Source organism: Chinchilla lanigera, unplaced genomic scaffold (genome assembly GCF_000276665.1).
Source record: "Chinchilla lanigera isolate Chin_1 unplaced genomic scaffold, ChiLan1.0 scaffold00057, whole genome shotgun sequence".
NCBI classification, from domain to species: Eukaryota; Metazoa; Chordata; class Mammalia; order Rodentia; family Chinchillidae; genus Chinchilla; species Chinchilla lanigera.
The window spans coordinates 3719869-3731323 of NW_004955458.1; the positions used below are offsets into that span (position 1 = coordinate 3719869).

Below are 11455 nucleotides of genomic sequence, written 5' to 3' on the forward strand. Positions count from 1 at the left end.
CAGGCTGAAGCGTAAAAGAAGAAAGATGAGACAGAGGTCCAAGTAAAATAGCCTGTACACCCATGGAGGCCAAAGCAGCAGAAATAAGGAGCGCTGGAGACTGAGGATGCTGGTACAAGTTAATGGACTGCATACTGTCTAGAACGTGTTCCAGAGGATTGGAACTTCATTGCCATCTGATCGCCAAGACCACCTCAAAGAGAGATCCACCTTGTTCAGACAAAAGCAGTCCCCCGATTTTTTGCCCTGGACCTCTGGCTTTCTGGACTACCTCTGTTCTCGCTTTTGGCCGAGTGTAACACGTGTACAATAAACGATCTGCTGTGTTAACTGAAGAATCAGATTGTCTTGGTTACTTCTTCTTTACAATTCCATTGAATGGGGATTCTGTTTTGGTAGTTTGCGTCCTGTCGGTACTCTGCTATGGAAAATAACCTACACTGGCAACAGTCCGGGTGTATGATGTAAAACTACCTCTGGTTGGCATTGAGAAAGGTGCTGTGTACTTCTGGCGGTACGGTTTTTAGGCTCGCGGGCAAGTTAAAGGGACTGCTTGGTACCGCCCCCTACCTTGTTTGGGAAGTCGTTAAAGCGGAGTTCCTGCTAGGGGTTTCCTTGCAGTGCTGTTAGGTCCGGTTGCCATGGCGACACGCAAAGATCTCTGGGAACTTCCCGCCCCTGTTGCAGCGTTCGTGTGTCATAGAGTATAGTTCCGGGTCTGGTAGCTAGAGCGTCGCTTCTTCCGCAGGAAGCGGAAGAGCCATCGGGTGGGCGGCTCTTTGTCGAAGCTAGAGGACCGGCAGGCGGCAGCAGCAACTACGGCGGCGGCGGCAGGTGAGGGAGGCGGGAGACTTAGGTGGAGGCCGCGCCCGGAGGGGAGGAGTCGGGGCCGGCCCAGCGGCAGGGCTCTGCCGGGCCACACGAGGCCCCCCAGAACCGAGCTCTGCTCGTCCTCACGCCCCGGCACAGACCCTCTGCTCTGACTGACCCCCGCTTCGCGAGCGGACGCCGGCTCCGTGACGTCACGGCCCGGCCCACCCCCGGGGCTCGATGTCATCTAGACCTCCCGCTCCCCGCTCCGCTCTCCGCTCGCGCGTGTCCCGCTCCTTGGCACCCAGCTGAGTGCTGGCGACGCCTCACTGAAGCGGACCTGCTTTGGGGAGATGGCGGGGACTTCCCGCAAAGTCTGGGTTGTCGGAAAGAGTCACAATCACCGTCCCCGAGAGTTAACTGCCGTCCCCCTGCGCTGTCAGTTGCTGCCCTTCTCGCTCCGTTTGGCCTCCGCGGCTCTTTGAGGCCGGACCCCGGGCCCCACATCCTCCTCCGGCTTGAGGGTCTTGAGGACTAGTTTTCCGACCCATCCCCGAGCCCTTCCGAGTCAGTCCTACCCCTTACTCTTTTTTTTTTTTTTTTTTTGTCTTTTTGAGACAGGGTCTCACTATGCAGGTCAGACTGGGCTTGAGCTCACTTTGTAGCCCAGGCTGGTCTCTAACTCGCAACGATCCTCCTGCCTCAGCCTCCCGAGTGCTGGGATTACAGGCATGCGCCACCACACCCGGTATCCTACCCCTTACTCTATTGCTGACTTCTCTCTCGACAGGTGAAGTTCAGCTTGAACTCTTAAGGAAATCCTTAAATTCCGAAATTTTTTAATGTTTTATCAGATTTTATTCGTATGTATGACAACAACCCTGTAGTCCTCCACTCTTACGCCTTATCCCACCCAGGTGTCTCTCTTTTTTTCCTCCGCTATTCAGAACCCAGCAGTGATGTGGAGGTGGAGACCCACAGGAGCCCGGGACTTCACCTGAGCTACCTCAGGTATCAACTCTGGGAGAATTGGTTCGGGAGGAGTGTCGTACCCAATTATCTGCTTCTGGTGGGACTTGCAATTTGGGACAGGCTTGGGTAGATGGCATTTATTCTTCAGTGTAAGTTTGTATCTTCTGATAGCACTTCTTTTGTTTTTGTTATTCTGGATTGCCTCCTTTTGGAAGAAGAGGGACCCCTTATACACATGTTGGGTAACTTTGGCCTCTGAGCTGGTGGGTCATTTTAGGGGGATGTAAACTCAAAAGTCAAGCCAGGCGTCGTAGCCCTCACCTGTAATCCCAGCATTTGGGAGGCTGAGGCGGGAGGATTGCAAATTTGAGGCCAACCTGGGCTATATAGCAGGTTCAGATCCAGTCCAGAGTACATAGCCAGGCCCTGTATTAAAAACAAAACAAAACAAAAACATAAAATCAAGGCAAGGGGTAATGTAGGACAGGTGAAGGCCAAGAAAATAGGCAAGATTTCCTTATGTGTCAGAAGTAATAGCGAGTTTTCCTGTTTGAACAACAGGGGGAGCCTGGACACGTTTAAGAAAGGCTTAGGAAGTTCCACACGTGGTGTCTAGCAGTCACAGCCTTATTGGAGGCGGAGAGAGGGGAGGGCTAGAATTAGGGCAGTGGACTGACATTCCGGAGCTCTCTTGGGAAACAGGAGATTTAAAAAGCTTTTATAGAGTCTATAAATAAAGAGGATCCTTATGGGGTAAGGAATGGTGGGGTTTGATGTCATTGGGATTTCCCATGGAAGGGCAAGAAGGGGCGGGGGGAGAGGTCACTTACTCCTGTGATGTTAACTCATTCCCATCTTGACCTTGCCACAAATGGTTTTGTCTTGCGGGTGGGGGTGTCTAGAAGAAATCCCAGCTTGGAATGCCTCCCTACTGTGAAAGAGCCTGATTTCCCTGGTGTCAGGAGTGGTAGTGGGCTAGGAGAAAACAGTTAAAAAACTACAGGTTGGAGACTGCCCCCGTGCAGGTTATACCATCTATTCACCCACAGTTCCTTGGGTTCTAGAGATCTGGTACATGCAGGGCCTTCCCTCAGATTCCACAGAAAAGAGGTTGGGGGAGTGTTGTTACCAGTGTCCCATCATTCACAGCCCTCGCAGCTAAGCAGTCCATCTTGGGCATTTTTTCCCAGTCTCCTCCCAGCCTATTCAGACACCGGCAGTAGTGTTAATTTCACTTCCACTACTTTAATAAGGTCAGCTCGGAAGGGAAGGTAAAATTCACCACTTGGGTCTCTCCCCTGAGCCTATCATCATTCGTGAGATGAAGTGGCTCCTTCCCAACTCCCTCCCTCCCTGCATTAGCCAGGCAAGTGTGAATCATTCTAACCAAGACCAGGTGCATGAAGGCCTGCGCGGGACTTGGGTCAAGTCAGCCAGTCCAGCCAGCATCCTCTTTCCGTAGGTTCTCCATTGCCTTACCGGACTGCCTGTTCTCCAGTCAGGCAGCGTGGGCTCTCTCTTGAGGACTCCTGGTTGACACAGGTCTCTTTTTCAGCGGTCACCAAGAGTGGCAAGAAAAGGAAGAAGGCCCTGAGTCGGGGGGTACCAGGATGCCTGACCGGGACGGCTATGCCAACGGCACCGGGAGCAGCGGTGGAGGCCCTGGAGGTGGTGGCAGTGAGGAGGCCGGGGGCGCAGGGGCGGGCAGCGGGACAGCCAGCTCGGACGCCATATGTAGAGACTTCCTGAGGAACGTGTGCAAGCGAGGCAAGCGCTGTCGATACCGCCACCCGGACATGAGTGAGGTGTCCAATTTAGGGGTGAGCAAAAATGAATTCATCTTCTGCCATGACTTCCAGAACAAGGAGTGTAGTCGCCCAAACTGCCGTTTCATCCATGGCTCCAAGGAGGACGAAGATGGCTATAAGAAGACGGGCGAGCTTCCCCCGCGGTTGAGGCAGAAAGTGGCAGCTGGCCTGGGCCTGTCACCAGCTGACCTACCGAATGGCAAGGAAGAGGTCCCTATCTGCCGGGACTTCCTCAAGGGCGACTGTCAGAGAGGAGCCAAGTGCAAGTTCCGTCACCTGCAGCGGGATTTTGAGTTCGATGCTCGGGGGGGAGGCGGCACTGGCGGTGGGGGCTCGACAGGCTCCATCCCTCCAGGACGGCGTCACGATCTCTATGATATCTATGACCTTCCAGACAGGGGCTTTGAGGACCATGAGCCAGGCCCCAAGCGTCGGCGGGGTGGGTGCTGCCCTCCTGACGGCCCTCATTTTGAGTCATACGAGTATAGCTTGGCTCCCCCCCGAGGGGTAGAGTGCAGACTGCTGGAGGAGGAGAATGCAATGCTCAGGAAGCGTGTGGAGGAGCTAAAGAAGCAGGTCAGCAACCTGTTAGCCACCAACGAGGTACTTCTGGAGCAGAACGCCCAGTTCCGAAATCAGGCCAAGGTCATGACCCTCAGCTCCACCGCACCAGCGACTGAGCAGACTCTGGCCCCCACTGTGGGCACTGTGGCCACTTTTAACCATGGCATTGCCCAGACCCACACTACGCTCAGCAGCCAGGCTCTCCAGCCCCGTCCTGTGTCCCAGCAAGAACTGGTGGCCCCCGCGGGGGCTCCGGCTGCTCCCCCAACTAATGCTGCTCCTCCTGCTGCTCCACCCCCCCCACCCCCACACTTGAACCCAGAGATCACGCCATTGTCGGCTGCTCTGGCGCAAACGATCGCCCAGGGAATGGCACCCCCACCTGTCTCCATGGCTCCTGTGGCTGTGTCGGTGGCTCCGGTGGCTCCGGTGGCCGTGTCGATGGCCCAGCCCTTGGCAGGAATCACAATGAGCCATACCACCACGCCTATGGTGACTTACCCCATTGCTTCCCAGAGCATGCGCATCACCGCCATGCCACATTGATCGGGCTCACGGACACTCCCCTGGTGTAGCCTCTCAGGGCTGGGGCGAGGGGCCGCTACCCGCTCCCTTAGCCCTGCTGGGCCCTGTCTGAAGGGCTCACTCAAGAACCAGGATGAGAGACTGTAAGGAGCATGCTTCTGAGGAGCACTTCCTGAGGTGGGGCGGGGCTGGTGTGTTCTCTCGCCTCCCTTTGAAGAGGACCTCGTGTCTCTCCTTCATGCCTAACTCGAGTGGGGGCTTGCATAGGAGCGCAGACTGAAGCCGTCAGAGAGGAGGGACTGACCCCGGGGCTGTGTCTCACGCGAAGTTGGGGCCATCCCTGGTCTTGTCGTCTCTTGTGCACAGCGCAAGTTCTAGCACTGGTTTTAGAAGAAAAAGATGCCCACCCAGAAGGAAAGCCAGGAAAGATTGAGAAGTGGGTGGCCAGAAGAGAGGTCTCAGAAGTCAGATCATTTGGGGCCCAGTTGGGTTGGGTAATACAGGAACTGCTCTGGAGCCCCTGGGAAGGCCGGGACCATCGTACGTACCGAGCCCAAAGACTAGAGGAGCATTCGTTGACCTAGCTTGGCCTGGAAATCTGTAGGGCAGGGCCCACTACTTTCCAAAGAAATAAAAGAATTATTTTTAACAAATGGAGGCAGTGAAAACTTCCTTAGATACCGTGTGTGGAAGACGGGAGCATAAAGTAGATCTCATGCCAGAATGGAGTCAGACCCTATACACACAGCTTTGCTAAGTTGGATGGAGGGCGGCAAAGAAGAGTAGGACCCAGAACAAGACTAGACGGGAAGCTGGGCGTGGGGGCGCACGCCTGTAATTACAGCACTCGGGAGGCTGAGGCAGGAGGATTGATGTGAGTTTGAGGCCAGCCTTGGCTACACAATGAGTTCAAGGCCAGCAAGACCCTGTCTCAAAAAAAAAAAACGACCAGGTGGGGACTTGGGGAAGGTACTTTGTGAGGTAAAAGCATGGGAGCCACCCAGTCTAGTTTAAAAATAGTCCCATCTGTTTTTGCTCTGTGTGTGCTATTCCCAGGTTGCCTTAGTAACCAGGGCTCCTAGGGTCATTCAGGAGGGTGTACTGCTGAAAAGAGATGGATTGTGTGGTTGACAGGTCCTACTCGTATGCAAACACAGGGCAGGTGCCAGTGGCCTGTCCGAGTTGTTGATGGCAGTTAATGCCCCTCCCACCCTTCCTCAGTGCCTGGTGCTGTAAGCTTTGAAGGCTTGGGAGGTGCTGGGCAGAGGGAGACCTGGGAACACGCCCTTTCCCCTCCCTGTCTCCACTTTGGTTTTTTTTTTTTGTTTGTTTGTTTTTTTAGTTTTTCTTCGGTACCAGGAACTGAACTCACGACCTTGCGCTTGCGAGGCAGGCGCTTTGCCGCTGAGCTAAATCCCCAGCCCCCCTGTCTCCACTTTGGACTAGGGGTTTTGAGTCCATGAACGGGTGATTAAGGCCAGGGACCTTCGCAGCCAGACTTCAGTTCCTCCTTGGCGCATGGCTGATGAAGGGGAAACAACTCAGGTGTGTGGTCTGCTGAGAGGTGGTTTGGGGGTGTAGAAAGTGATCCTGATCTGTGCCTCCTGTGCTGTCTCCTGCTGCCTCTTGTCTGATCTCCCAGGCTGTGTAAACCTCCGGCGGAAGAAGGGGTGCTAATCAGGCCCGTTGCTGGGGGGCGGGAGCCAGGTGTGGTGCGTGCACTTAGAATTCCAGCTGCCTCCTCAGCCCGAGTGGAGAGTACCTGAGCTCAGGAGTGTGGGGCCGGTCCGGCCAGCACAGCGAGACTCTCATGCAAGAGGCAGTGCCTGCAGACAAAAGATGGGCAAGTATTATTGACGTATTCAAAACCAGCACATCGATGAGCTTAACGTTCATTTGCTGGCATAATTCTGGGTTAAAAGACATGGTTTATGATGCGCATTTAGAGAGGATGTGATTATAGATACCAGCATGACTTCTCAATCCATCATAACTTTACTTCCTTCCCGCCAGATATCTCCAAAGAGGTGATGTGGGAGCTGTAGACGTTATACGTCTTACACTGATGCATTCCACTTAAGGGTCAGCAGGGATATGCAGAACCTGTAGTTGGCCACGTTGGGTTTGATGCTCACTGCAGTGAAGGGGAATCCTGGTGTGCCTCGGCAGGAGGGGGCTGAGAGGACTTGGACTCGGGTTAAGTGACTTCAGGGAAGGTTCAAGGAGGTGTGTGTTCCTCTGGATTGGATGCCGTCTAGGGAAACGGGGATCGTGCTATGATGAGATACATTACTGTACCTAAAACAAGGGCAGAAGGTGAAGCTAGAGCTGCGGTTGACGTGAAGCAGCAGTCACTCACTATGGGAACCGCAAATGTTTGCTATTTTGTGATTTGCACATTGACCTTGTTTTGTGCTTAAAATTGTGAACTGATCTTGAGGGTTTTTTTGTTTTTCTTCTTTTGTCTCACTTCATCTGGTCATTGAATGACCTTGTGAGATACTGGTGGGGTTTTTTTTTTTGGCCAGGCTTGGTAGCACACGTCTGTAATTCTAGGGCTTGGGAGGCTGGGGCAGGAGGATTACAAGTTTGAGGCCAGCGTGGGTTACGTAGTGAGTTCAAGGCCAACTCGAACTACATAGTGAGACCCTGTTTCAAAAAGCAAAAAAGTAAATGGTAAAGGTGTTTTTTGAGACTGGCTAGCTATGAGCACTTGCGCGACCATAACAACTCTGAACCTGGCTGGCTGATCCCAGTTGTCAGGAGCTGCTTCCCTCTCTTCCCTCTAAGTCACTGGAGATCACGAAAAAGATTATGGGTCAGTTAATAGGAAAATGTGGTGGCATCAAACTGAACATTTGTATCTAGTGAATGTTCATTAGTGCTTCAGAGAAATATCTCTAGTGAATTGCCCAAGGTCTATATCCTATCTAAAAAGAAAACCACCTTGGATAAAAATACTAATATTCCACTTAAGGGCCAGTGGTAGAGCACCTGGATTTGATCCCCAGCACTGCAAAATAAGTAAATAAATAACATGACACAAAGAAATACAAAATAATATTCAAAGTGTCAAATTTGGAATAAAATATTAGGCCCCTCTGCTAGAAATACTGCTTAAGGATAAAGCCTAGAGCTCATGTGAGTAATTGGATAGCTACATTAGTAATAATCCCATGAGAACAGCCTAGGGCTTCCATTAACTACAAAAATTAAACTCTCGGGCTGTGGGTGTCACTCTGCAGTGGAACACTTACCTGGCATACAGATTTGATCTCTGTCATACACATACAGAATAATCAGTTTGTAAATATTGTAGTGTGCTGTGTCCTAGCTGGGTGTGGTAATACGTTCCTGTAATCCCAGCACTCTCGGAGGCTGAGGAAGAAAGATTGCAAGTTTGAGCCCAGCTAGGCAGTATAGCATTGTAGTTGCAGCCCTGTCTAAGAAAATGGCTGAGGATGAAGCTCAGTGCAGAGGTCCTAGGTTCAACTCCCAGTAACAGGGAGAGGAAAACGTGCTGGGTTCTAGGAGCTCCGTAAGGATACCTGAGCCTTAGAAATGGATTGTGAGCCGGGTGTGTTGGTGCACGCCTATAATCCCAGGAGGCTGGGGCAGGAGGATTGCTGAGAGTTTGAGGCCAGCCCGGACTACGTATCAAGACCCTATCTCAAAAAAAATTTTTTTAAAAAATGAATTGGGAATAAAGCAATTCTACTTAGGTTCTGCCTAAATGGAACCACTCCTAAGTTGTGTGTTCTAAATGTAATTTTTGAAGAGGGCCCTTGACAAACCAGAAGAGTAGTTGAAAAAAACCTAGCTAAAGAAGGCTGAAGGGAAACCCAGTAGATGTCTGCAGGCGCCCCTCAATGGGAGAAGGTCCTGTGTTGCTGCACTGGAAATAACTGGAATTCTAGAACAATAGCTAACTCTACTTGGGACTGAATATAAGCCATGGAGCTGCGTGAGACACTTTTTAAAAATTTACAGTAGTGGAGATTTAACCTGGGACTTCGCACATGCTAGCCAAGTGCTCTACCACTGAGCTACATCCCCAGCTCTTTTTAATTTTTATTTTGAAACTAGGTCTCATTAAATTGCCTAAGGTGGCCTCAAACTTGTGATTCCCCCATCTGAGCTTTCTGAGTAGCTGGGATTCCAGGTATGGCCACCATGCCTGGCCCACGCTATGCACTTTAAATACAGAATGTTACTGACACAATGGGTACTATTATTGTATCCATTTTGCATTGGTGAGAGCAAGCTTAAAAAGTTATCTGAATCGCTTCTTAGCCTTTCGGCTAAGATCAAGTGTAGTGCCAAGTGTAGTGCGTCTTATCAGTATAATATTCTTTCCACATAACAAATGGTCACTGTGGAGCGGGTAGATGGAACAGGGCTTTGCTCCATCTGGTGTTTCTGTACTTCAAAAACAATGCATCTGCTGGGCATGGTAGTGCATGCCTGTAATCCCAGCGTTTTCGAGGCTGAGGCAGGAGGATTGCCCCAAGTTTGAGGCCAGCCTGGGGTACAAAGTCAATTTAAGGGCAGCCTGAACTGCATAGTGACGGCAAACCCTGTCCCAAAAAGACAAAACCAAAACCAAGCAAAGAAAAAAACAAAAGAAAACAAAAACAGTGCACCTCCTCAGAGGAAATATTTGCAAAGGTCAGGGAAAAATGCAAACTGAGCCAGGCATGGTGGCACACACCTGTAATCCCAGCACTCTGTTTTTTGTTTTTTTTTTGTCTTTTTTGAGACAGGATCTCACTATGCAGTTCAGGCTGGCCTTTCTAGCCCAGGCTGGTCTTGAACTTGCAACCATCCTCCTGCCTCAGCCTCCCAAGTGCTGGGATTACAGATGTGTACCACCACACCTGCCCAATCCCAGCACTCTGGAAGGGTTACAAATTCAATCCCAGGCTGGGAAAATTTAGCTAGACTGTCTTTCAAAATTAAATAAGTAGGCTGGGAGCCTGGTGTGGTGGCACACACCTGCAATCCTAGCACTCGGGAGGCTGAGTCAGGAGGATCCTTTGGAGTTCAAGGCCAGCCTGGGCAACAGAGTGAGCTCAAGGCCAGCCTGAACTGCATAGCCACACCCTGTCTCAAAAAAAAAAAAAAAAGGCTGGGAATGTAGCTTAGTCCAAAGAGCTTGGGTTCAACCTGCAGTACTACCAAACAAACAAAACAAAAACATCTGCCTGTGCTGGGTGCAGTGGCACATACCTGTAATCCCAGCTACTGTAGAGGCTGAGGCAGGAGGACTGCAAGTTTAGGGTCAGCAATTTTGCAAGACTCTATCTCAAAAAATATAAAAAGCTTAGGGATGTAGCTCAGTAAGAGCCTCTAGGTTCAGTCCCCAATATCCACCTCCCATCCACCCCCACACAAAAATTACTGGTGTTATCTGCCCAGAATTCTACAGCTAGTAAGGTATGAGCCCAGGAATGTATTCAGTCTGATTACAGACTTGGCATAAGAAAGTTCTGAGGCTGGGCATAGCGCACCCATAACCCCAGCACTTTGGGAGGCTGAGACAGCAGGACAGAGTTCCACACTAGTCTGGACTGCATGGTAAGACCTTGTCTGAAAAAATAAAAAATAAAGCTGGGGGTACAGCTCAGTGGCACAGTGCCCGCCTAGCAAGCGCAAGGTCCTGAGTCCAATTCTCAGTGCAAATAAATAAATAAATAAATAAATAAAATAAAAAATTGTGATAGAGCTAACCAACAATGGGAGGTGTGTGTGTGTGTGTGTATACTGAGGATTGAACTCAGCCTTCACACTGAGTTGCATCCCCAGCACTTTTATATGGTTGTGACATTTGTTGTTTGGTTTTTTGGCTTTTTGAGACAGGGTGTCACTGTGTAGTCCACTCTGGTCTTGAATTCACTATGTAGCCCAAGCTAGCCTTGAACTCACAGTCATCCTCCTGCCTCAGCCTCCCAAGTGCTGGGATGACAGGCATGCACCACCACGCCAGGCTGCCCCTTCCATTTTTGTAAATTGACTGAGACCAGAATTGTGCATCTGACCTCCACCTCCCCTAGAAAACAATTATAGTTTCAAGTCCCAGGCTGGGCATGATGGTGTAAACTTGTAATCCCAGCACAAGGGAGGCTGAGGCAAGAGGATCACAAGTTTGAGCACAGCCTGGGTAATTCAGCAACTTAATGAGAGAGACTGTGTCTCAAAAAAAGGGTTGGTGCTGTAGCTCAGTGTGAAGGACCTGGGTTCAGTCCCCCATACTGTCAAAAAAATAATAAAAAAAAAAATGTCCAGGAAGTGTGGATACTCCACTCTCTCCCCTCACCTAAGCTCCACCCTGTAAAACACTTCCTCTCACAATTGGCCATTCCTTCCTGTTGCCCATTTACCGCTTATCACCACCAGGGGGCACCTGGAGAGCAAAAATGCTTGATGGGTGGGGCTCCACCCTGTTTGTTCAGACTGCAGTGCAGCTGCGGGCCCTGTGGCTCCTGTGTCCCATGCTATACAGTGTCTGAGGTAGGACAGTCTGATGGCCTGGAGGAGGTGACGAAACGCAGAAATTTGGAAGGAGGAGGCTCCACATGTTACCTTGTCAGCCTCAGTCCTGGAAACCTCATTCTTTATTCTAGTGCTTTGCAAATTTCAGGGGTTTTTTGTTTTTTGTTTTTGTCTTTTTGAGACAGGGTCTCACTATGCAGTTCAGGCTGGCCTTGAGCTCACTTTGTAGCCCAGGCTGGTCTCGAACTTGCAACGATCCTCCTGCCTCAGCCTCCTGAGTGCTG

At 50.9% G+C, this 11455-nt stretch overlaps 1 protein-coding gene and 1 long non-coding RNA gene across 3 annotated transcripts; one reads left to right on the top strand and one right to left on the bottom strand.

Moving 5' to 3' along the window:
• Positions 1–582: 582 nt before the first annotated feature.
• On the top strand, positions 583–5328 carry Zc3h10 (zinc finger CCCH-type containing 10). Of its 2 annotated transcripts, none has more exons than XM_005397285.2 (3): positions 583–834; positions 1758–1821; positions 3338–5328. In XM_005397285.2, the coding sequence occupies exon 3, from the start codon at positions 3393–3395 to the stop codon at positions 4698–4700; it is 1308 nt and encodes a 435-aa protein (XP_005397342.1). In that variant the 5' UTR covers positions 583–834; positions 1758–1821; positions 3338–3392; the 3' UTR covers positions 4701–5328. The 2 variants fall into 2 exon arrangements, with proteins under 2 accessions (XP_005397342.1, XP_005397343.1); XM_005397286.2 differs by lacking the exon at positions 583–834 and adding an exon at positions 841–1248.
• Positions 1836–3338, bottom strand: LOC106149969. The gene is made up of 3 exons (XR_001236465.1): positions 3262–3338; positions 2613–2757; positions 1836–2208 (listed from the first exon to the last, which is right to left on the bottom strand). It is a non-coding gene; the product is annotated as an uncharacterized LOC106149969 (long non-coding RNA).
• Positions 5329–11455: the final 6127 nt, after the last annotated feature.